The sequence below is a fragment of the Gymnogyps californianus genome, chromosome 7 (assembly GCF_018139145.2).
Source record: "Gymnogyps californianus isolate 813 chromosome 7, ASM1813914v2, whole genome shotgun sequence".
Classification (NCBI taxonomy): domain Eukaryota; kingdom Metazoa; phylum Chordata; class Aves; order Accipitriformes; family Cathartidae; genus Gymnogyps; species Gymnogyps californianus.
Window position 1 is genome coordinate 27,655,163 of NC_059477.1, and position 23,427 is coordinate 27,678,589.

Consider the following 23,427-nt stretch of genomic DNA (forward strand, 5'->3'; position numbering starts at 1 on the left):
GGCATCTCAGCACAGCCGTAGGTAATAACATAAGAAATCAATAGCCAATTAAAACTGATCCACAGCATTTGATCTTTCATAGTGCAATGGGAACAGTAATTAATGGAGATTCCTTGAGACAGTCACAATTCAAACTTCCTGCCAAGACTAATGTGGTTTTGTTTTAAATGAGCTTTGCTTCCTAGAGGAAACGCCAGGCTGAGGTAGCCTCAGGGCGTTTTCTAGCCAGGTCACTCAGGCCCTCAGCATTCAAAGGATTTAGGAGTCAAAGTCCCAAAAAATAAAGAGAAACTGAGAAATTAAGTGTCTTCACGGTCTTCATCTGTATTGATCTGGTTCTCAAAAGGAAACCAGATGTTTTCATTCAGGTCTGCATAGTCCCCCAAGGTACAAAGCAGGAAGAATTGCTACAGCAGTAGGGAATCAGTTCTGGGGAAGCGCCAAGCCCATGCATTGGCTTGATGACACCCTAAAGGCAGAGCACAAGGCAGAGAAGTTCAGCAAATGTCTTCAGAGGAGAAACCTGAGACCAACCCAGACAGCAAACGTGCATGGCTTTGACAAACCTGGAAGAGATCCATGAGAGTATGCAGAAGTCTTCTGTGCCCTTCAGCTTAATGCACTGCTTGCCATGCTGTTCATGCACTTCTTGCCCAGTTTGCCTGCAAACTGGAGCTACCAAGAGCTAACTGGAGTGACCAGATCCAGGCCCTATCATCAGAGCAGGCAGTTGGGATAAAGTCAGGCAGACAATTCACTTTTTTTGCACTGTGAATCCTGGTTTGCATACATTCAGCCACAATGTGCATGCTTTAAAAATCAATGAGCAAATCATTGATTTGTCAGCTGTACAGGGGGATGTGGAGACAGAACAGTCCTCACAGGGTGCGTTGTGGGGCTCTCAATCCAGCTGGGCAGGGGCCATCCCTCGAGAGCAGTCATTGAGGGCCCTGTACCTGGTCCAGCAGCAGGAGAAGCGACACTGCACAGCTGATGTGCCGACCGACTTCTTGGCCGCTATCCAGGAAGAGCGGATGCTCGGCAAAGCTGAGACATGCCGCCCCTCCGTTCCTGAAAGATGGGACCTATTTTTATCTAATGCTGCATTGATTATTCAATAAGAGAGCAGAGTGGGCCAGCCGGCGTGCGTGCATGTGTGCTGCTTTCACCAGCGGGCATTTCTGCAGAGGCTCAATGCACCTACTGAACTCCAGTGCAGCTCTCCGCAGAACGAGCACGTCGCTGCTGAGCAAAGAGCCACAGGGTTTGGACCTGGCTCTGAACCCCATCCCTTTTTGCAGGGAAGGAGCCTGGCTTCCAGCACAGTCAGAGCAGCACCTGGCCTTTCACACATGTCCTTTCAACTCCACAGTTCTTCACCACATCCATCTGCGTGCAGTTTCCCACTGTTGCAACAGGGCTCCGGAGATGTATTTTGTCATGAATAACCATATGGTGCTCTCTGCTCCAGTGGATCAATGTGTTTAGCATTTAACGAGGGCAACATAATTAACATTTTCTGAGGGGGAAAAGAAATCCTTTTACCTTGTGAACTGCTTCTTGTGATTTCAAGGGTAATACGTTACAATCAGAATGATGCTTCCCTGTCACTAAACCCTGTGCTGGAATCAAGTGCTTGGTGTCCCTGGGTTAAGTTCCCATCCGTGGGCAGAGGCAGAAGCACTCACCTGCCTGTCACAGCTTCTACACCACAGCAGGAGATTCCCTTGTAGGCAGCTGGTAGGACCTCCCGCACCAGCTGCATAAATTGTACTGTCTAGTAAACGCTGGAAAAAGTCCTCAGCTCTGTGCCAGGCTGTGTTTTTCCAACTGCCTTCTGTCCCGTCGCTCCTACTACAGCCTCCATCCCCGCAGACACGTTACTCCTGGAGGTGAGAGGCTGTGGTCCATGGCATGCTGTTGTGGCAGTGGCAACAGAAGTCAACTCCATAGTCAAAGATGAGACTGCAGGGGAGTCATCCCCTGTGCAGAGTGGATGAGGCTGCTTTTGGTGTGTCCTCAGCTCTGTAGGGGGCCAGAGACACTGGTAAGAAGAGATTAACATGAAGCCACATTAATCCAGTTCTGAGATCACTTCTTAAAGTAGTGACTGATCGGTTCTTCTCCTGGAGGGATGGCTATCTACCAACAGAGCCATCTTTCAGACCCAGCCACAACAGCCTGTAACGAAGAACACTGCAAACAGCCTCATGGGTGATCTCAGGTCAAGCAGTGCAGGTTTCCCTCACTGATGGGAACAAGTCTTGGCTTTGCTAAACTTATTCTGACTAGAAGTTACTCCCTGAAGCAGTGCTTTTCTTCCTGAACCAAGACCCACTGATGGCAGCCACAGCCTGAGTCCCTCTGCCCCATGGCAGAGCTGGATCCACAATATCCATACGACCCTGCAGTGTTTGGCAGAAGTTGTTCAATAAGATTAAATAATGCCAGAGATCCTGTGCCCAGTAGTCCAGCCAGCACTTCACCTTCTTGGAAGAGGTCCAGCCAGCACACAACCCACAGCAATGACACTCAGGCAGGGCCAGTGTGGAGTGGGCAGTCATCACTACCTGCTGAATGTGGAGAAGCCTGAAGAGCCAAAGGTCCGGGCATTTACTATGCCAGGTGGGACAACTCACTCTGCTCAGCCATGGCCACATCACGGACCTCTCTGTGTTCTACAAGGCTCAGCTCTTACCCAGACCTTTGCTGCAGACTTAGCCACTCTCAGTTCCTTTCACTGCTTTCGTTCTTGTCAGCTCAGCATTGACGGATCCCATAAGTGCATATGAACTCTTACCTGCCCCTTTCAGCCTGCATCAGCATTCACTCAGCTGGGTATCACAGCCCCTAAAGGTCTTCAGCTCTGGTGGAAGAACCGTGTGTACCCAGAGCAGGAAGGCAAAAGTTTTGCCCTCCCGGGGATCCTAGCCAGTGACAGATCAGACATGATAGATCCTTGTCCTCTTGGCTCCTACCGCCTGCCTTAGTTTTGAATAGTGTCCCTGTGTGAGAGGTGAAGACATTTGCAGGGGAGAAGGCGGGCTGAGACCTGTGGGGACGCTGTGGGGAGCGGAGAGGAGAGGCTGCAGCACCCAAGGTGGAAGGCTCCTGCAAATCTCACAGAAATCCTGGGGTCTGCAATGAAAGATTTTGTCACCGCTGTGGAGGACAAAGCAGCCAAACACAGACTACACTGTGGTGTGTCCTAGGGATGCATTTATCCCAACAAAAGGCTGGCCAAAGAGCACCATGAGCACCTTCTGCCTCACGTCCTTGGGCTGCCTTCCCCCATGGCAGCGGGGAAAGATGCCCACATCTCGCTCCAACGAGAAGGTAGCCCTACATTACCATGGGGGATGCTCTGTTAGGGTGATCTGTACTCACCTTTCTGTCTCTCCTAACTGGTCCCTATTCCTGTTAGTGAAAGAGTGCTTGGGTGGCTGGAGCAGGCTGGAGGGACTGGGCTCAGACAGGACCCACATCCCTTAGAAAATGAAAAACTGTGAAACTATACCCATTTTTTCTTAGAGAATTTAATTTGCTAATAAAAGCAGAGAGGGCGGCACTAGTTCTACCTTCAATAAGCAAATGTCATGTTTTGATCATTATTGAACAAAGCATTTTGATTTAGCATTTAGAGATGACTGCTCATGCTGAGTATTTTAAATTCAGTGTCAGAATTGGAATACAACATTAAAAAAAAATTCAAGTCCAAATGAAACATTCTCACCTGTCTGAAAATATGTATGTATTTTTCCATTCTGGGGGACAGCATGACTTTTTCCAGTCTCACTCCAAGCAAGTGTGAAGCCATATTTCCAAGCCCTACACAAACAGTGCGGTTGCCCAGCTTTGCCTTTAAAGAAATGTCCCAGGAATGGCTGAGGATGCAGCATGACTGCACAGGCAGCACTTTGGTCAAAGTACCATTAGCTATAGGACAGAAAGGTTCAGGACTCAGTCGTAGAGGACTGACTGCCGTGGTGCAAGCATAGTGAAATGAAAGCCACATGCTTTTTCTCTCCTCACCATGGGTATCCACCTCTGTGGACTTCTGTCAGAGAATGTCTGGAAACAAGAGACCCAGAGACCAGGGTGTGCATCTGGCCCATGCTTTGTTCAATCCAGTTTGAAATTATTTTCTACTCCCTTCTTTTAAGACCTAAGGGTATCTGCCATGCACACAATGAGTGACTTTTACCTCTCGTGCACAAAGTCCTTTCAAGATGTAGGGTGTTGTTCTCATCTCCATTTTAAATTTGGGGGAAAAAGGCACCAAGAGGGTCTATATAATCCTAGCTACAAAGCAAGGAGGGGAAACTTTAAGAGAGCAAGGCGGTATATGGGTAATGCCTCCAAGCCCTGTCCCTCCTATACTGGCACAGTTATGGGTAGACTCACAAGTGGAGAATGATGCTGGAGATGTATGATTCAGAAGCAAGGCTGTTCTGCTGGTGGAGCTCCAGTCTTTATTTATTTATTTGCTTTTTCCAGGAAGAGTCTCATTTATTGCTGCCTGCGAAGCTAGAGACTGCCCTTTAATCCTCTGCTTTATCGTGCGCTGTGAATTAAATACCACAGGAGTACAAAAGCCCTTAAGGGCCCAACATCCATTTTGCTGTAGCTGTCCACAGCCAGCTGAGTTTACAGGAGTGCTTTTGTTTATGGTTTATCTATTGCCTGAGTGAAGATTTCTCTGGGTTTTATTTTACCTATTTTTGCTGTTGTTTCTCGTTTTGGTTTTTTTTGTCCCAGTTTTGAGGCAGGGTGTAAAAGTGCTAGTCTGGGCAGGGCAGGAGAAAGTTGTGGTGGTTGGTAGCTCCTATGCTTACAGCTGAAGATACTGTGGCATTTCCAGAGCGATGGTGTTGCTGTGTGCAGTTCCCGGCGTCAGCCCAGCTCCTCTGTCACAGATGGCATCCTGCAGACAGCTGATGCTGTTTTCCCATTGCAAACAAACCACGTGGGAGTGCTGAATGAAAAGTAATTTCCTGTCCCTTGGACACCTCCTATCAGCTCCTTAATTTTGCCAGTCTTTCCTCATTTGGGGGCCTTACCAGCTCAGCCCTACAGGGCCCAGCCCATGTGTTGTTGAGGAACGTGAGGGTGGGCAGAGGATATGAATGAGGGTGGCTGCCCTGGGATGAAGGTAGCACCTCGCAGAGAAGCTGGCATCTACCTGGCAGCCATAAAAGCTCCCTCAATGCTCCTACAACATACTGCCCCCAGCTCCCCCCAGCTCCCCAAGCCCAATGACAGGCAATCCTACCTGTCCTCTCAATTCATCCCACTGGATAAAGCGTTCCTCCTTCCCCAACTACAAATGCTGTGTGCGTGGGATGGACTGCTCCTGCTTCCAAGAGGAACCCATAGCACCCTGTGCACACAGGAATCACTGCCGCATACTTGTGTTACATGAACTCATGACATGCTGCAGTGTCACAACCTGGAGATTGTCTCTTGCCATATAGCTCAGCAGCATCCTGCAAAATCATTGTGCTGCCTGGAGGAGAGATGCTGCCGGCTGTCACGCCAAGCACTCCCATCAGTAATAAAAGAGCTGCCTCCTTTCCCCGGCTCCCCATGCCCCAGCGTGGCAGGGGGCGAGGTCTGCCATGATCGCTTGCCTGGTGGAACAGCAACTGTGGGGACTCTCTGAGATGCCGGCGCGCTGGATCCATCTCCCACCCGGCAGGGATCTTGCTGAGTCTGGGGGCGGGTGTTAATGGCTGCAGAGAGCTTGGGGCATAGCGTAACCACCCGCCCAGATGGGACCTGCTGCTCCCGTTGCTCTGCCAGATGGAGCAGAGGAGGCAGGCAAGGAGAAGGGCTCTTGCTGCCTTTGTGGAGGGTCCTGGCCCACCTGGGGCTGAGGAAGATTTGAGGCAGAGCCGTCCTTGAACCCCAGCTTGCATGAGAGCAGACAAGCCGTCATAAGCACAAGGTTTGCCTGTTAGTCAGCAGTTGAAGACTTAGGGGCCAGCCTGTTTGTGCTGTTAATGACCCAAAATGGAAGAGTCCATGCCTCCATAAAATACCTCCCCAAGACAGCTGGGAGCAGCTTTTCTGCGTACACTGGTGGGGGCTCTGCCCAGGCCATGGAGGTCTCACCCTTTGAGGGGCTCAGTTTCAGTTTTGCTGGAGTCGTGGCCCCTGTGGCCTGAGGAAAGCCAAGCATGGCATACACATCGTTGTGAAAGCTGCCTGCCAGTGGAGCCCCATTACAGCAAATGCACTTAAAGGGCGATGGGCGGAAGAAGGAGTGTTCAGTCTTCCCCAGACCCACGGGCTCCATGACAGCACATGTCATCCAGTGGTCAACACCACTCAACAGGGTCCAGCCATGCAGCCGCCCCAGTTCTACCGAGCGAAAACACAGCCCAGCTTTGTACATATTTAATCAGTTCTTTAGATATTAAAAAATGTGCATGGAGAATGATTGACAAGAAAATGCCTGATTATAATCAGCTAATTATTTTTTCCATATGCTAAGCATTCGCTCGAGCTCTAATCATTATGAATACATTTTCAGTTTATGCTATATGTCATTCAATGCTGGACATTTCTCAGCTTGCACACCCTCCTTGTACAGTTCCAGCATTATTCAGAGGAGACCTTTGCTAGATGTCTTGTGGACTGGAGACATCCTGCTCACTGGTACAGTGTCTTGCAACTACCAGAAATGTCCAAAAGACAGCACCAGAGGTCCTGGGTTATCCATTATCTGGACTTCTCCTGTATGCAGGACAGACTGTCCACTAAGCTCTTGAAACATTCTGGGGACAAAATTTGTATTTTGGAAAGCAGAGGTAACAGTTATGAAGGAGTCTATACCTCCTATTTGATTTCATCTGAAAGCAAAGAATCCCTGAAAATCTGTATGTAGCAGTAGTTTGTATGAAAAGTGACTGGGCGATGAAAGCATTCCTGAGCTGAAGTATGATGTAAGGATAATGGACTCCAGAAAAGCAGCAGCAGCAGCCTCAGGGGACCAGAGCAGGGAGTGTCTCTTGGGAAGAGAATCTGAAGGATAAAAGAGCTGCGAACAGCTCGCGGCTGCCAAAAGGGATGATACTAAAGGCACAACAGCAAACTGTGCCTGTGCAGGGGAGAGCTCAGAAGCGTGGGAAGAGAGCACTGAGGCTGCATCAGGAGCTCTTTGAGGATCCAAAATCAGGAGCTGCAATCACACAAAAGGCAGAAAGAAGAGCTTGCAAATAATGAAAATTCTCTAGAAATCACACAGGCATGGGGAGCCGTCAGAGCTCAACCCCAGGATGACCATCCAGGGATACAAAAGGCAACAAGAAACGGGTCCATAAGCATATGTAAAGTAAGAAGAAGAAGAAGGCAAGTCTAAGAGCTGAAATAACATTTGATACAAAAAGGGCCAAAGAGTTAAATGTTGCCTTTGTTTCAGTCTTCAAAACTTAACTAAAATGATTTTAATGAGGAGAAAGGAGCCCAGGGCAGAATCAGAAAAGAACAGACTCAAAAATATTCAAACAAGTTCGCTCTGTCCTTGTCAGCATGTCCTAATGAACTTCAGAGGAAGCTGCAGGAGCAGTCTCTGACCCATGAGCATTTCATCATCAGGAACTTGGGGAGGATGCAGGAGGTGCCAGGCAGCTGGGGAAATGCAAGCAGAGTACCTAGCTTTAAATATAATCTCTATCATTAAAGAAGGTAGGAACTGAGGATCAAGGAAATGAAGGGCAAATCAGCTTAACTGATTCATAGAAAGATATTAGAATAATTTTTTAACTAACGAATTTATTTGGGAGGGTAATTGTCCTAGTGGCTAAGGAGGAAGCAATCAGTTTGATATGCCATGACTTGGGCAATGCTTTTGGTGCTTTGCCTTAAGATTCTCCTAAACAAACCAGAGAAATGTGGTCTAGATTAAATAACTGTAACGCAGGTGTACAGCCAATCAAAAAACTGCTTTCTCGGTAGTTGTCGGTGGTGTACTATAAACTGGAAATACGTTTCAAACACTTTTCCAGTAGGACTGTTTTGGACCCTGCTCTCTTCAATATTTTTATTAATGGCTTAGATAATGAAATAGAAAGTGTTGTTATAAAATTCACAGGTGACACCAAGCTTGGAAAGGCTGCAAACACTCTGGAGGATCAGATCAGCATTTGAAACAATCTTGGCAAATTGGAGAAATCAACAAAATGGAATTGAATAAAGAAAAGTGCAAAGCGCTACCCTTAGGAAGGAGAAATCAGAATCCCAAACGCAAGCTAAACCAGGCAGTCACACTGCCAAAGGCAGCGATTCTGTGACATACCAGTTTATTTCATCAGGGTACCGAAAGCAAGGTGGGGTGTACAGTGCTGATTCTGCACCTCTCTGCTCTGGGGACTGCACCCTCCCAGGGAGTTCATTTGCAGAAAAAGGGGGTTGAAATGAAGAGGTTCTGGAGATGATGAACAGGAGTGACGAGAGGAAGGGCATCACCTGATTCCCCACCTGGTCAACTCCGATGTTCATATCTCCCCTCCCAAATCAGCCCAAGTGCAGAGTCCCACGACATTACTTTCAATTACGAATCTACCTCTCCCCACTCCTTGGTTCACCCTCTTCCCCATTGCCTGCAGAGCACAGCTCTCCAGCCTTGAGTTTTGGCCACGGGAGGATTTAAAGATGCTAGGTTGTTTAAAGGACTTGTCATATTCAGCTGGAACTGACCCTGCCACAATGTTGAGGGATGCCAGATACTAGGTGCCCCTTTCCCAGCCCCTTTCCCGGAAAAGGGCCCTCTGGCTCTCTTCTCCTGGTTTATCACCAAGGACTATCTTGCATCATGGTTGAGGCATAAAGGACAAAGGAGTGCACTGAAAAGCACTATGGATTGGAAGGGTCCAGTGGGAGCTCGGTGACTCATCTCCCACGTACTGTGTGATACTTGCGAAGCTGGGTTGAGGCAGAGATTCATGGTTATTTCTAAAGCGCTCTTTGGAATGGAGCAATCTCATGGGGACTATGAGAATTTGGGAAGTGGCGGGGCAGCCTAACTTGAGTAAATGCAGAGCGCAGAGCAAAAGTCAGTACACTTTACTGTACTACACTAGAAACCTATGGTTAGGGAACATAAATGAGCCAAAAGAGACCATCTGTGGCTAGGTATGGCCCCTGCAGTGCACAGAGTCTATCAGGGAAACATCACTCTCCTGGCTTTGTTTTTACACCCTTCCGTGTACTGTTGGCCACTGCTGGAGGCAGGATGCTATAAGAGACAGACCCCTTGTCTCAACCAATGCAGCCACTTTTCTGCTCTTAGGTTAAGATAAAAGGCAGCTAAGGATGGAGCATATAGGATGAGATTAAGGCAAAGAGATAAGTGAGGGCTGAGCTGCTGGAGCTTTCGAAACAAAAGGGGGGGAATTTGAGATTGCCACAAAAGATTAAAGAATTCAGAGAAAGGGAGGGAAGGGTTTGTGTATGCAATGATGTCAATAGAGAGAAAGCCGGGCAATGAAAGTGTTATCTCCCAGGAGGATTGGTTTACCTTGGCCTGAGCCACCACTGCTGTGGATGCAAACATTAAGCTTTGATCACAGCTGCCATAATCTTCCCCTGACACCCCGCAATGAAAGCAACAGAAACAGACTAAAGCATGGCAGCTGTCTGGCTGAGGTGAAACTGCATTTGGAAAGGAAACCGAAGGGGGAAAGTGCTGCTGAAGGTGGAAACAAGAGGTGACAGCTCAGGTGGCAGGACAGGGCTTTATGAGAAGCAGGACAGAGTAACTGGCTGGAATGGACTGTGATTTTTCCTCCTGTAGACAATATGAGTGTCAGAGCAGGGGTGATGTACCACTTACTGTCACCTTGTTTTGGTGGTTTCTTTACTGGCAAACAGGAGAAACAGTTCCTGCCCCAAGAATTTACCTGTCTCTTTCAAGAAAATGCATGGCAAGTGTTGGAATAAGAGGAAGGTTAATTAGAGGCTGAAAGTCCTGGTGAAAAGATCACTTGGTGGCAGATGCTGACAATGTGCAGAAGGTGACTGCTTGTCATATCTGTGAAACTGCTGCTCCCAAGTTGCCTTAAATTGGAGGCTCACAACCGCTCGGGTTAATCTCACACAATGGTGGTACACCAGCTGATCCCCCCTTGCCCATCCGGGAGCACAAACACAGTTGTCCTTGTTACATCTGGGTTTTGCCCATGTTCTTCCAATAGCCCTTCTAGCCATTGGGCTGAGGACCTCTCTCTTGACCAGTCTTGTCAGAGGACCACTGATGGCAATGCACCTCTGTCACGACTAATCCCAAGAGACAAAGGGCCACCTGCACACAGCCCATATGTGTCTACCCTCAGCACCAAGAACATTTCTTTGCACAGAGACTGCCCACGTGGATCATGATGTGGTGTGGGCAGGTATTGCAAGGCTCAGAGAAATGCTACAGTGACATGAGCCTTACCTCTGGGCCATGATACTCACCCTTGGTCATGTGCCCCTTTCTAACTCTTGCATTTGAAGAGTCTAGAAGCTCAGGGTTAGCTGTGGCAGTCAGTAGAACATGGAAATTAAACTGCATTCACCAGCGCTAGCTCTGTTGCAGACTGCATCTCGATCATCTGGAAAAGAAACAGTCCAGTTATTCTTGCTCTGGGATGAAAACGAGAGTGAGGGTGGGGGGTAAATGGAAGAGGTCAGTCTTTCCCCAGCGTCAGGAGTTGTCAGCTTGCTCTCCCAGATGCTGTGGGCATGCACTGATTGGGTATGCAACTGCACTGACAGAACCCTTGCCTAGCTAACCTGTATTGATGTTGCTTACCTGTTGCTTTAAATCCAATCTGGAACCAGACTCTGTGCTCTTTGGGGCTGGGTCACTTACTGTGATAGTTTTGCATAAGAGCGGTGGTTAGGTGCTCGGTACTCTCCCATGTGTAATAAATGAAAGGAAGCATAAGATACCAGCGTAAGCAATGTGTACAGTTTTGGTATAACTCATTGCCAAGGTATTGTTGTGTTTGCCTGTGCTGTGAAGCATAAAGCAGCTTCACAGCTCCGGGAAGTAATCCCTGCACCCAGGATAGTCACTAGTCCCTCCTTCCTGGACTCTACAAAGCTCCACAGGGCTGACCATGATCTGACCCTCTGTATGGACTTAATAATGCCACAAGAGAAAGAGCAAAAAAGGCTAATGTATGGAGAGAGTGAATGCAGTGAAAAGAGATCAATATGGTTTCCTATACATATTGTTCCAGATTCAGCGTGTGTTAATTCGGAGCACTGCACTGGGTTAGCCCTACCATGTTAGCTCAGAGATACTATGTCTTGTCCTGGGAACAGCACAGCCACATCAATGTGGCAATGCAAGCAGAGGCATTAGAAATTTTTTTTTTAGACTTTGCTGTCAGGTTAATGACCCTATCACATAATATGGGCTGTCCCCAGCTCCAGAGCCATCTAGGAAATCTTTTCATGGCACAAGCCAGTGCAAGTAGAAATGTTTAAGAATATAAGAATGGCCAAGGCTCCATCTAGCCAGCTGCTCTGTTTCCATCAATGGCCACAAACAGACATAAGAGTGAAATAAGAACAAGACAAGTGTATATTATAGTTTCCCTGAACACTTCTTCTAGCATTCAACAATTTTCAGCTCAAGAAATTTCTTCTGGTACTGGTCCAGCCAGGTCTCTACATGAGAAAATGGGCATAAGAACAGTACATCTTCAGTGCCCACGTTCCATAGGAGTTTCATTTCACCAAAACCACAAACAAGGGATTTCATGGACCAGGCAACAATCTGGACCAATACGTTTTGCATGAAACTAACAGAGATTCTCCTTCTGAAGAGGACGGTTTTCACAGAGGATCCATTGAGAACAGATTTTGTGAAGCAGATGAGGGTAATTAAACTTGGGAAGAGTGGAAAAGGACCAGGCCACTACCAGAATCCATCTGAAATTCTCATATAGACATTTCTGCGTTGAAAAGAGAGAAGTGCACAAAGAGAGAAGTTCACACCAACCTGCTATCTTCCCCATATACACAGGATTTGGCTTACGGAATAATTGCTTCTAGCTGGACACTTCTAGTTGAATACAGTTCTTCCTGAAGGATTTCCCACTTAAGTCTGGCCTTTAATTGGAAAGTTTCACCTCCGTAAACAAGAATGATCTTTGAGGGAGGGTTGTTTCTGGAAGGGGACGCACAGTGCTGAACATAGGAACTCCAATCCTAATTTATCTCAGGCAGACAAAATTTGTTTCGATGGGAGCATTGAGCATCCTGAAGCTTGATATGAACTGATGGACTCTTGCTTACTCTTGGCATTTACTTTTGCAAATGAATCACTGTTACTTCCACCTCCCTGCCCACCCCTCCACTTGGTTCCTTTTTAATTTTACAGCTTCCTGAGCTTGACACTGGGAAATCGATAAGTAATTTAGAGCCCAGTAAATACAGATGAAAACAAGTTATTTTGTACTTTTATAAATATTTGGAAACCAAAATTATCTAAGAAAACAGGTGCTCAGTTGACTCAGCAACCCATCCATCAGCATCACACAGTTAATTGCATAAGATCATAAACATTTATAATTAGAAGGCAAACAAACAAGAATTTTATAAACAGCCCTCTTGAATCAGGCTGCACATTAAATATTTGTGATAAGGTAATTACGAATAGATTTACAATCCTGGCTCAGTGTTTAATACTTCAGAGAATGGATTTGATTCTATGGAGAATGTTCTACAGCCAAGGAGAAAACATTCGATTTCGGCTCTTTTATCCGAGGCTTAAAGTGGTCTCAGAGAAACATTGGCTCTGTCATTGATCAGAGTGGAATTTCATTCATTACAGATCAGACAGCTCATTTAAATATATGTCTAATGTCCCTTGTCATGGGCTGATCCACTTCAGGCGTGCTTCAGAGCTCTGTCTGCTTGGCTGGATCTGGAGGCTTTCCCTAAGTCCTGCTTTTTATGGTTGATTCTTTGATCAGAAGATGTCAGAATTCTCAATTCTTGTTGCAAAGTATGGAGGAAAAACCACATTTTTCTATTATGACATCATGGTGTTTGGTTATGAAAAGCCAGCATCACTACAGGATTATAGCTGTGCAACCTCAGTGGTCTGTGGGAACCAGAGGGAAGATCTCTCTCGTTCTGTAGTGCCCAGCGCCATTCCCTGTCCCAAAAAGCCAGATCTGCATACTTAAACTATCCAATGTAATTACTTTTACAGGCAGTAAGCAGGCTCAGCACCCCATTACAATGAATGTGAGAGTCCCCCTGAAGCTAATCTGTGATCAAGTCAGCAGGGCTTCTAGTTATGCTTAAAACCAGAGAGGCTAGAAACTCGATCTGTACTGAAGCTAGGGTTTAAACTCTGTAAAATCAGATGCAGATCCTAAGAAACCAGGTAGCTGCACCCCACCAGTGAGTAATGGGGAGATCAGCCCTAAGGGTAGGATGACCTTCAGATATTTTTATTTTGATATAGCACAGGTTTACTCCAGTAATTATCTGCCATCAGAAACTAGAACGGTCTGGAAAAGGTGGGTGGAGGGTAAAACGGTAGCATTTGATTCATCAGGGATAGCCGTAAACCACTTTAGTCTGTGGCGACCATCATCTCTCCACACATTGTTGGTCGAGGCAACCTCCTCGTTTAGGCACGATTTCACGTCTTATTTCTTGTGGGTCTTTTGTTCTTTGCTCTTGTATTTATATGCTTGCAACAGGCCGGCAAGAGAGCTGCTCTTCCTAGAAATGTTTCTGATAATCTTGATCCTGACCAAGAACAGTGAAGCCTTCGTTATTAAGAACAATGAAGCTATCCATGTGCTAACTCACCCAGTCCTACCTGCTGGTCTGGCTTCAGTTACATGGGACACAAAGGCACTTTCCTAACAGACAGATTGCTGCAAAACAAGGAGACTCAGACCCCCCTCATTCTGCATAAATCCCACTCTCTAGCAAAGCTTGTTAATTATATTACAGTGTGCCAGCTAAGCCAGTCTACATGAGATGCTGCAGCTTCCTCCAGCCTCAGTGGAGAACACCAACACAGTGTTGCAGTCACTGCTGGACCTAGTGCTTTCAAAGGGTCTAGCCAGAGCCTGGCAGCTTGAATAATAACAGAGCTTAATACTCAAGTACTGTCATCGTCTAAACAACTTCTAACATTATTTAATCCTCTTGCAAGGGTGGGGAGGATGACAGAGACCGCTGGGAGGTGAGCTAACTGCTGGGTGGAAGGGCCTGAGCTCCTCACTCTCTTTCAAATACGGAGACCATTAGAAGTCAGGTGTCCTGCAGCCCAGTGCCATTCCCCGGACATCACCTCTGGTATATGCAGATGGGTAGCAGGACATATGCATTACGTGCATACTCAGCACACACACGGTGTAAGCTCATCTGCCCTTTCTTTCAAGCATGTTGTTTTCCCCTGTGGAAGGGAGCAATGACGTACGATGAGGTACCTGCTCTGCAGATGAGCAAAACTTTGCCTAGGATGACAAATAATTTACAGGTATAGACAGACCCTTTTTTTGCTTGATTGCCGCCTCTGGCCTCCATATGCGTGTCTGCTCTGCTGCTGTGTGTGTGGGGAGAGACTCAGGCTGTGCACACGCATGACGCTGGTGCAGCAGACGTCACCGGCACGTCAGATCCAGTTACACCCCCTCCAAACACACACCGTTAGCTGCATGAATCATGCCTATGCAGCATGCAAAACTAGTCCAGTGACAGATAAACCTCAGGCGTTTATTGGTAAACAGATACTGTTTTGCTGTAAGAGCATAACTCACTCTGCTGCATTTACGATCCGTTTATTGATTGCTGAGATAAAGCTATAATCCTTTTAATTCAGGGGAAAACGGATCCAGCAGAGCAGGAGCACCGGTGCTCTGCCAGTCGGTAATTAAAATACATGATTTATTGTTGAATAAACACCGGCTGAGGGAGAGCTGAGCTAACCAGCTAGCTGGGGGCAGGATGCTGGGGTAGGTTTATGGTTCTTTCTAAAGTTTTGTTTCTGTTTTATGTTTATTTCTTTCCCCCTTCCCTCCAGGTCTAATAATACACGAAGGGCCCTCGGTTTACCGGATTTTTAAACGGTGGCAGGCGGTCAATCAGCAGTGGAAAGTGCTGAACTATGACAAAACAAAGGACATGGAGGAACAAAAAACAGGGACCAGGACAAATCAGCGCCCCTCCTCCCAAACCACCCACTCGTCCTCCACTGGTGGTACAGCCACTAACTCCGCTCCAGCCGACAGCGGGGCACGGGCTGCCGGCCATGCCACAGGCACCCTCTCTGACCACCACTGTGCTTATACCATCCTGCATATACTCAGCCACCTGAGGCCTCACGAACAGAGGAGTCAGTCTAGTAGTAACAGAGAGCTCGTCATGAGGGTCACGACGGTCTGAGCCGAGGAATTCAGGAGGCCTTAACACGAAGCGGAGGAGACAAAGAACTCATAAAGCAGAGGAGCATGGTGTGCCTTTTTCTTTCTCTTTCCTTTTCTTTTTTCCTCCTCTCCTTTTCTTTTTCAGTAACTGCACAAGATATAAGAGGCGGCACCTGGCCAGCTGAGGAAAAAAGCAGGTGGAGGGAGAGCTGCACACTCATGCTAAAGAGGTTAATGTTTTCCAGCCAGTTTAAAAAAAAAAAAAAAAAAAAAAGAAAAAAACCAACAACACAAATCACAAAAAAAACCAACAAAACAAGTGCAATACAGACTACAAACTGAGTAGGCAGAGTTCTGGGGAAGCAGAGGAACAGACGGTTTAGCATGTCTTACAAATCCTATTACCTGGAATAGGTAATGCTCTGTACACACCCCCTGTACACACACGCACGCGCACACAAACACAAACACACACAGTGTGAGATTTATAAAAACAAGGAAGGGAATGAAATATTTGGAGTATTTTTATTTTCCAGACTGTGATTAACCAGGGCTATGAGTTGTTTTGTTTCACAAGTCACTCTGGAGCCTTGTTCGATTTACCATAGGATACCTGAAGTGAAATGGCTGGGGATTTTTCAGTACTGATTTACAGAGAGATTGAATCATCCCACCAAGAAAATCTAACAAAACCCAGGCATACCCAAATTTCACCAGAAATCCTGTTTTTTTCATAATGTTCCTGACAAGGGGTTTGTGAGGGTAGAATTGGGAGGGGGGAGGGCGCTCCATGACCTTTATTCTACATATAGGCATTTTTGGCAAATTTTGTACAAACGCTCCGCAGGTGTTTCAAGCACAAGTACTGGTGTGATTTATGCCTTCATAACCCCAAATCCAGCATCCAAATCTTGCCACTCACACACATCATTTTCCATACAGACATTCCAGGTTAATTTCCTTCCATTTTACTCCGATCACAAGAAGCTGACCCATCTCGGTGGGTTTCTGCTTCCTTGCTGATTCAGACACTCATGCGTTAGAGATGTACATCTATTTTTTTTTTGGTGTCTGTATCCCTGCTGCTTGATTTGTAACAGTCTCACTCAGTCTTGTAGGCTGAGCCTTTCACATCCAGTCTGTTAGTTTATTACAGAGTCTATTCCATTCAATCATTCAAGTGAGAGTTAGTCTGAAGAGGGAGCACAGTTGCTGATCGAATATGTAACACTTCTAATAATAAGTCTCCTTCTCTGGGATATATCCTCGAAGGTACTGGTTGCTCTTCAGGAACATTCTCTTTCAATGCACAATGGCTGAATCATTTGTGGATATTAAAGGGACACTGTCAAGTACTTTTTAAATAGTTTTTAGGGTTTGGGCTTTTTTTACTCTCCATTGTTTGTAATATTCTCTTACAAGCTTGAAAATAAAATTTCTTTCCCTACCGATTTTGTCCTTTTCCATTTGGGCATGTATCGTTCTCTCCACTTACCCCATTCCTTTCACCATCCCTGTCCTTCTCCTCCCCACCTTTCTTCTGCAACAGGAGGAAATCCATGTTACTGATTTCCTGCTGACTGTCCTCGCTCTATGGAGGGTATGTCCTAGCTCCACGGGGTTGAGTTGTTTTGCCAGTGCAACTGCCACAAAGGGAGTGTAAGAGCAGGAACCCTAAAAATATGGAGATTAGCTAATTGAGGAGCAACAGCTCAGCAATCCCAAAACAATGAACCCGTAGTGATCAAGCCTGAACCCAGCTCGCCCCAAAATTAAGATAAGGACTTCAGCCAAACTGCATCCATTTAGCAGCAGTGCTGAGCAACGTTGCACAATGGCTGTGTCCAACTGCCCCCTGTCATCGTACCAGCACCTCTTGCAGCTTCTGTTGGAGCCAGGGCAAACGCGAGCCACCAGCTCCTTTGGCAGCTAGGCCATCATGGGTCAGGTGTTTCTGGACCAGAGAAGGTGTCCAACTTCAGCCTCTGGGTTTGAACACACCAGCCATTCTGCAATGTTGAAGACAGAGGTTAGCATCTTAAAGCAGGTTATATTTTTCACCTCAATTACTTGACAGTGTCCCTTTGAATATCAGAATGCAACAGAACAGGTACTTCTCTGGCAGAGAATGTGGGAGGTGAAACACCGGCCAAGAAAGCTGACTTACTGAGGACCCATGTGAAACAGCATGGTTTCTGAGGCCACTGTACCTTTATCTGACCAATCTTACTATCTACCAAAGAGTGCTTTTGGCAGAGGGGAGGGAAGGGATGTTGGTGGGCAGAGGGAGAGGGAAGGGGCAATTCCAATCATCTCTAAAAGCAGCTACCCCCAGAATGAAGGTGTTGCAACGAATGGTCTCTGGAAGAACCACTTCTGATCCACAGTAGAGAGAAACCTGGTCAAAGCAAGCAAACACAGCAGCCTCTCACCCCCATGCCTGTCCTGGAAGCTGTCCTCATTCCAAGAGATGAGAAATTATGGTGGTTTTGGGAAGGGGGAAGCATACACAGACGAAGGGACAGCTGTTAGACATGATGTTGTTTCCCTCCTTGCCCTCCGCTCATTTAATATGGAGAAGCCAAATTCCTTTAATTTGGCTAGCGGCTAAAAGTTTATGAGGTCAGAAGCACAACTTGCCGTGAAAGAGTGGTGTGATCTAGTACTCTGAGCACACAGGACTCTGCATACTCTCACTCCAGCTCTGCCACCGACTCTGTAGCCTTGGGCTGTTTGGCTCAGTCCCCCCTCTACGCAAAGGGGGAATAACAATACGTACCTACCTCACAGGGGTGTTGTGAGAATCCACGTTGGTAAAGCCTGTTGAAGTGCTAAGTCTACCACCGGTAGTCACGAAGAGTGTGGTGGGGGTGAGCAGCGCTGCCCTTTTGCTGGTTACAGTCCGAATCACTCAGCGGGAGTCCCATCGGCCCTCTCCTGCTTGGAGATCCTCCTTGATCCGAAGCAGAGGGTGTCGTCTGAGTGCCCTCTCCTCCATTGCATGACATTTTAAGCGGCTGTGAGGTGCAGGGTAGTGACAGACATGAAGTCCTACTTGACCAGGGATTTGCTACAACGTTTTCTATATCTGTGGGGTTTGTTGGTTTGGTTTTTCCATATATTGTGCTTAGAAATAAACTTTCCACTTAGGGCTGGCGGTTCGGGGTCTCTTCTGTTGCATGGCAATGTATACAAGTCTTATTGTCTGTCTTACTGTGCAAATGATCCCGCAGCCCAATTTCAGAGATGGGTATGGTCTGAGCCTTTTCATAGCGGCATAAGACTCAAAAGCCTGTCTAGACTGTTTAATATTTAAACAACACTATGAACTTGTCAATTGTATGTGTTCTGTGCAATACGAAGCATGTCATTAGCTGGCTTGATGGGCAGAGGGGCTAAAGGAAGGTCAAAACTTGTTCAAAGAGCTTCATACACGTGCCAGCATGGAGCCGAAGGGCTGCCACCAGCAAAGCAAACTCGGGGAAGCCATTGGAAACTGTTTTCAGAACAGTTTACTCCAGAACAAGGTACTTCTGAGTTTATGAACTTCTAGGCTGCCAGCCTGAGAGAACAAGTGCAAATTTAGTGTGGGGTTTGGGGTTTTGGATTCTCTTTTTCTTTCCTCCCCAAAGTATTGACGGCAGAAATATTGATGAGGGTCTCTTGCTTCCATAGCACAGTTCTCTCGTCTCCCACAACCTCCTTGTGCCATCCCCTTTGTGCTACTATGCAGGACTTTAAAAGGTGCAAATGGAGACAGTACGCTCCCGAGACATGCAAAATGTGTTGTGTATTGGGAGATTCTAGCAGACAGAAGAGATGGGGCAGAGCTATGCTACAGAAGGCATCTCTTCTTCCCCACATCTTTCCTCTAGTCTTGTCTGCTGTGTTCCTGAAGAGACATTCTCTGTAGTTTCTTACAAAGCAGTCAGATCAGCTTCCACTGACAAGCAAAGCTTGCAGAGTTTGGCAGCTGTTTCTCCCAGTGGAGAAAATTCCAGGTCCTATCACTGTGGAGACTCCTCAGTTCTTGGGCTTTGTGGTCCTCCAACACCGATTGGGGGTGGTCAGTGTGGAGGACTGTGTTCAGCCATCATCAGATATCGTGTGTGTGTGGTCCTGCTCATTCTTGTGATTTCTGCTAGTCCCCCGATTTTCCAGCAGTTTTGACAGGTCTTTCTGGTAATGCTCTTCTGGTTATGCTCTTCAGAGGTGTTTTGCTCTGTGTCAGTTGCCAATGCTATTCTTGCCTACTGAAACATCAGTGCTGGCCTCCAGCTTCCACAGCTCTTCTATTCTTGCCATCCAGTCTCTTAGTAAATACCCACTGCCAAGTTCAGACCCTCTTCCTCTGTGCCTGCAATTGCTCAAGCATATGCACTAACCCAAGGGGTCATCAGAAAACACAGGGACCATTAAGAGTCTTTATCAATAGTCAGACTCCGTAACCATCAGTGAGTTCTCTTTGATATATATTCACTTTGCCAATCTCAGTCTCTGCTGTTAATTGGTTGCCACAAAAAACCCATAATGCTAGCAAAACCCATATACCCATCTAACACTTGGTTTCCAATTTCGAATGTCAGAAGCAATGGACTGTTTTTCAAGTAAATCAGGTGTGTTCCCTGTTGTGGTTTCCCAAGCAAGGTGCTGAAGAGGTCCATGTCTTACCTTACCATGATGGGCGACCCAAGGAAAGAGCAAGTGAGCAGCATAGATTTGAGTCAAGAGAGGCATTGGCTGTCCACTATGTTTTTACTCGAGGAGACAGGAAAATACTACTCATGTCTGCCATGTCCCTGACCCTTGTCAAAGCAGCAGTAAAACATCAGATCCAATGCCTGTAGATGGAGGACAATTCTGAAGACTTTCCAGTTCTGAAGATCATCCCCTGCCCACATGTGGTGGTCAGTCATTCAAGCATCTTCTCTTTGTTTTCCTCAGGAGAAAAGAGATTATTTTGACTAAGCAAAGTACTGCTACTCTTCAGTGTAGGAGGAGGCTGCACCATTAGCATTTCCAACCTGTGGTTCATCCACCAGGACTCCTGCACATCTCCTTGTGAGAACACGTGGCCAGAAGACCTATTCCTTCCTCTTACTATTATATGTTGGTCAAGCACTTGGAGGGAAATAGTCAGCAGTGCAATTGCCTTAGTGACTACTGGCTGAGTATCCTAACCTCCCCTCCACTATCACCTCACCTGTGACTGCTCCTTCTCATTCCTGAGCCAACAGATGCCTCATCCCCTCTGCCGTCCCTAGACTCCAGCCCTGAAGATCTCCTGAGCAGACAGACACAGGATTCCTCACAGACTAGTTTTAGAGTCTTCTACATCCTTCATGTATCCAGACAGGCAAATTCATTTCATTGCTAGACAATGACATGTTTCAATCCTGAGAGGAGAAACAAGTGTAGGAGCTTATTGCATTGACCTTCACCTCTTCTTCCATGTTGAAGGAGATATAGTGAAAACATCAATTGGTTGCCATACAACAGCAATGAGCTGATGGCTCTAGGAATATTTCCCTCAATAATGCAACTCTGACATGCTGCAGTTACTGAAGGCAGTCTTTGATGTCACATCTATCACGTTGGATACAAGAACAGAATCTGACACTTCTGTGCTGTTTACACAAACATCAGAAACTATCTTTTAGTTCATTATTCAAATTACCTCCAGGTCAGTGGGTGAATTTCTCCTTTGATGAAAGAATGATGTTTTCTCTTCCAGACCTGGAATTGCAAGATAAAATATATGTACACATATACATATATATTTATAAATGTTATCCTGAAAACATAAAAAAGAGAAAAAAACCCCAAATAAACCTGAAAGAATACTTAAGTGTATTGAATAAGTCTTGACAGGAGCTAGGGAGTTGCTGTGTGGAAAGTACGACATATGATTTCACTTCAGGCAAAGAGAAGACAGAAGAGGGAAATGCTTTTATGTGACCCCTGGCCTGTCTCTGGCTCACGCTCATTATTGTATAGCATTTAATTAATGCAGAAGTATGTGGAAAACAGACGCTCAGCTCCAGCAGCGGGAAACAGACTGAAGACCCCTCCAACTTACCTGAGCCATACTCAGACAAGCACAATGATGCAAAAGCACAAACACCCGCCATCACAACTGTTTGAGAAGAGATGGATTTCTGAACAGGGACAAGGACTCAGAGAGAAATTCTTTTCCAAGTCACATTGACAGTATTTTTCCCAGCTTGTTTACTTCTTATTATTAACCCCTTTTTTCCCAAGCATCTTACGAAAAAAAGAGGAAAGAGGAAAGAGGAAAGAGGAAAGAGGAAAGAGGAAAGAGGAAAGAGGAAAGAGGAAAGAGGAAAGAGGAAAGAGGAAAGAGGAAAGAGGAAAGAGGAAAGAGGAAAGAGGAAAGAGGAAAGAGGAAAGAGGAAAGAGGAAAGAGGAAAGAGGAAAGAGAGGATTCTGATACCCAGGACTTAAAGAATTAAATAACAGTAGAGAAGAGGTACTAAGAGAAGATGCTCCTCTATATGTTACGTTATGCATCAAGATGTGCTTTACGAAACAGAATTAGGACATCACATTCAGTGCCCTGCTTGCTCAAAGAAAGTCTGAGTGGTTGAGTCTGCTCATAATCAAGGAGCCTGCCTAGAGCGTAGCCTTCTACAGGGGACCACAGCTTCCCTCTGGATGGGATAGCCAGCATCAGGCAGAGGAGTTTTGCCTCCAGTTGCGCCCCTCTATGGCAGGACGACAACCTGTTGTTAGCAGGTCGTTAGCAAGTCACTGTTGGGCAGTGGGAGCGTCTATCAGCTTATATAAGTTTGGTATCAATAATCACAAGAATTGCACATGCGCAGTGTGCCCCTGCAAGTGACTTATCCTTTCATAGTTCAAGTTGGTGACAAAGCTACTCTGCTCTTTGCTCTTCATTACAAGACAGCTTTCCTTTAAAATCCAGCCTGCCACACTTCTCTGCGAGTTTTTCCACTGCACATTACAGAGGTTCAGTTTAGTCCTTTATCCTAGAAGGATGAACAGACCTCTACCTAACCCACCTGATCTTCTTTCCCAGCTAGAGAGATAAAAATTGATGTTCTCTGAACAGCTGATCTCAGTACCTATGTTCTTATGGATTATATTCCCCCTCCCCTTTCACTCACTACTCCATAATCTTCGCTTTCCTTTGGAAAGGGGTGATTCATTGCTACTAAATGGTAGACCATCTCTCTGAGATGGGAGTGTGGACAGCCCTTCTACTCCTTGCTAACAAGCACACAAACCTTCCTCCCATCCCTCTAGACTGGTGTGGCCAGCAGAACCCTTTTTCATGGAATTTAGCTTCTTGATCCAGAAGAGCAAATGCTTTCAAGCATCTCTTTCACTGCTATCGAGCTGTGGGATAATGGTATGGGGAATCTTTTGTTTCTTAGCCTCAGGGTAACCAGAGTGGATGATGTACCTGAGCCAAAAACACGGTGAGGACAAAGCACTTGTATTTTAGATGGTGGCACAACTGGGTGAGGTCTGCCCTGATGACAGGGGAGCAAGAATCTTTGTCAGATTTATACAGTAGCAAAGCAAAATGGCCTTGTCCCTCATGTTTTTAGCTCATACACATCAGCTCTCCATTATAAACAAACCCTCTGTAGGCAATGCAGGCCAGGCTTGGGGAGGAAATCTTCCTCATTCCAGAAGCACAACCAGCCCATAGCTATGCATCAACCCCTTCAGGACTTTTGCCCCAGAGAGGCTGAGAGTAAGAAGGGAGGTAGCTAGCGGGGATGGCAAGAACACTTCCCTGGATCTTCATCCCCAGTGGGCAGAGACCCCAGTAGGCTAATTCTGCATCTCCTCACGAGTCCCCTTTGAAATCAGTCCCAAGGACTACGGTCTGATCCTTCACTACTACAGGGTCTGTGCAGGAGAGGAAGCAGTGTCTTTGCATGGATCTCCAAGGTCTATTGGTAGGGTCCTGAGTCGGGCTTGGAAGAAATCACTATGTTCACTGAGGGATGAGATGAGTCAGTGGTGCCTCCATGCAGAAATACTC

At 46.4% G+C, this 23,427-nt stretch overlaps 1 protein-coding gene across 1 annotated transcript in view; it reads left to right on the top strand.

The window, feature by feature from the left end:
• Positions 1 to 15,408, top strand: part of MARCHF4 (membrane associated ring-CH-type finger 4) — a 103,878-nt gene extending 88,470 nt beyond the window's left edge. The window contains 1 exon segment of the mRNA XM_050899653.1: positions 15,047 to 15,408. Within this exon segment, the coding sequence (XP_050755610.1) occupies positions 15,047 to 15,408 (362 nt within the window).
• Positions 15,409 to 23,427: the final 8,019 nt, after the last annotated feature.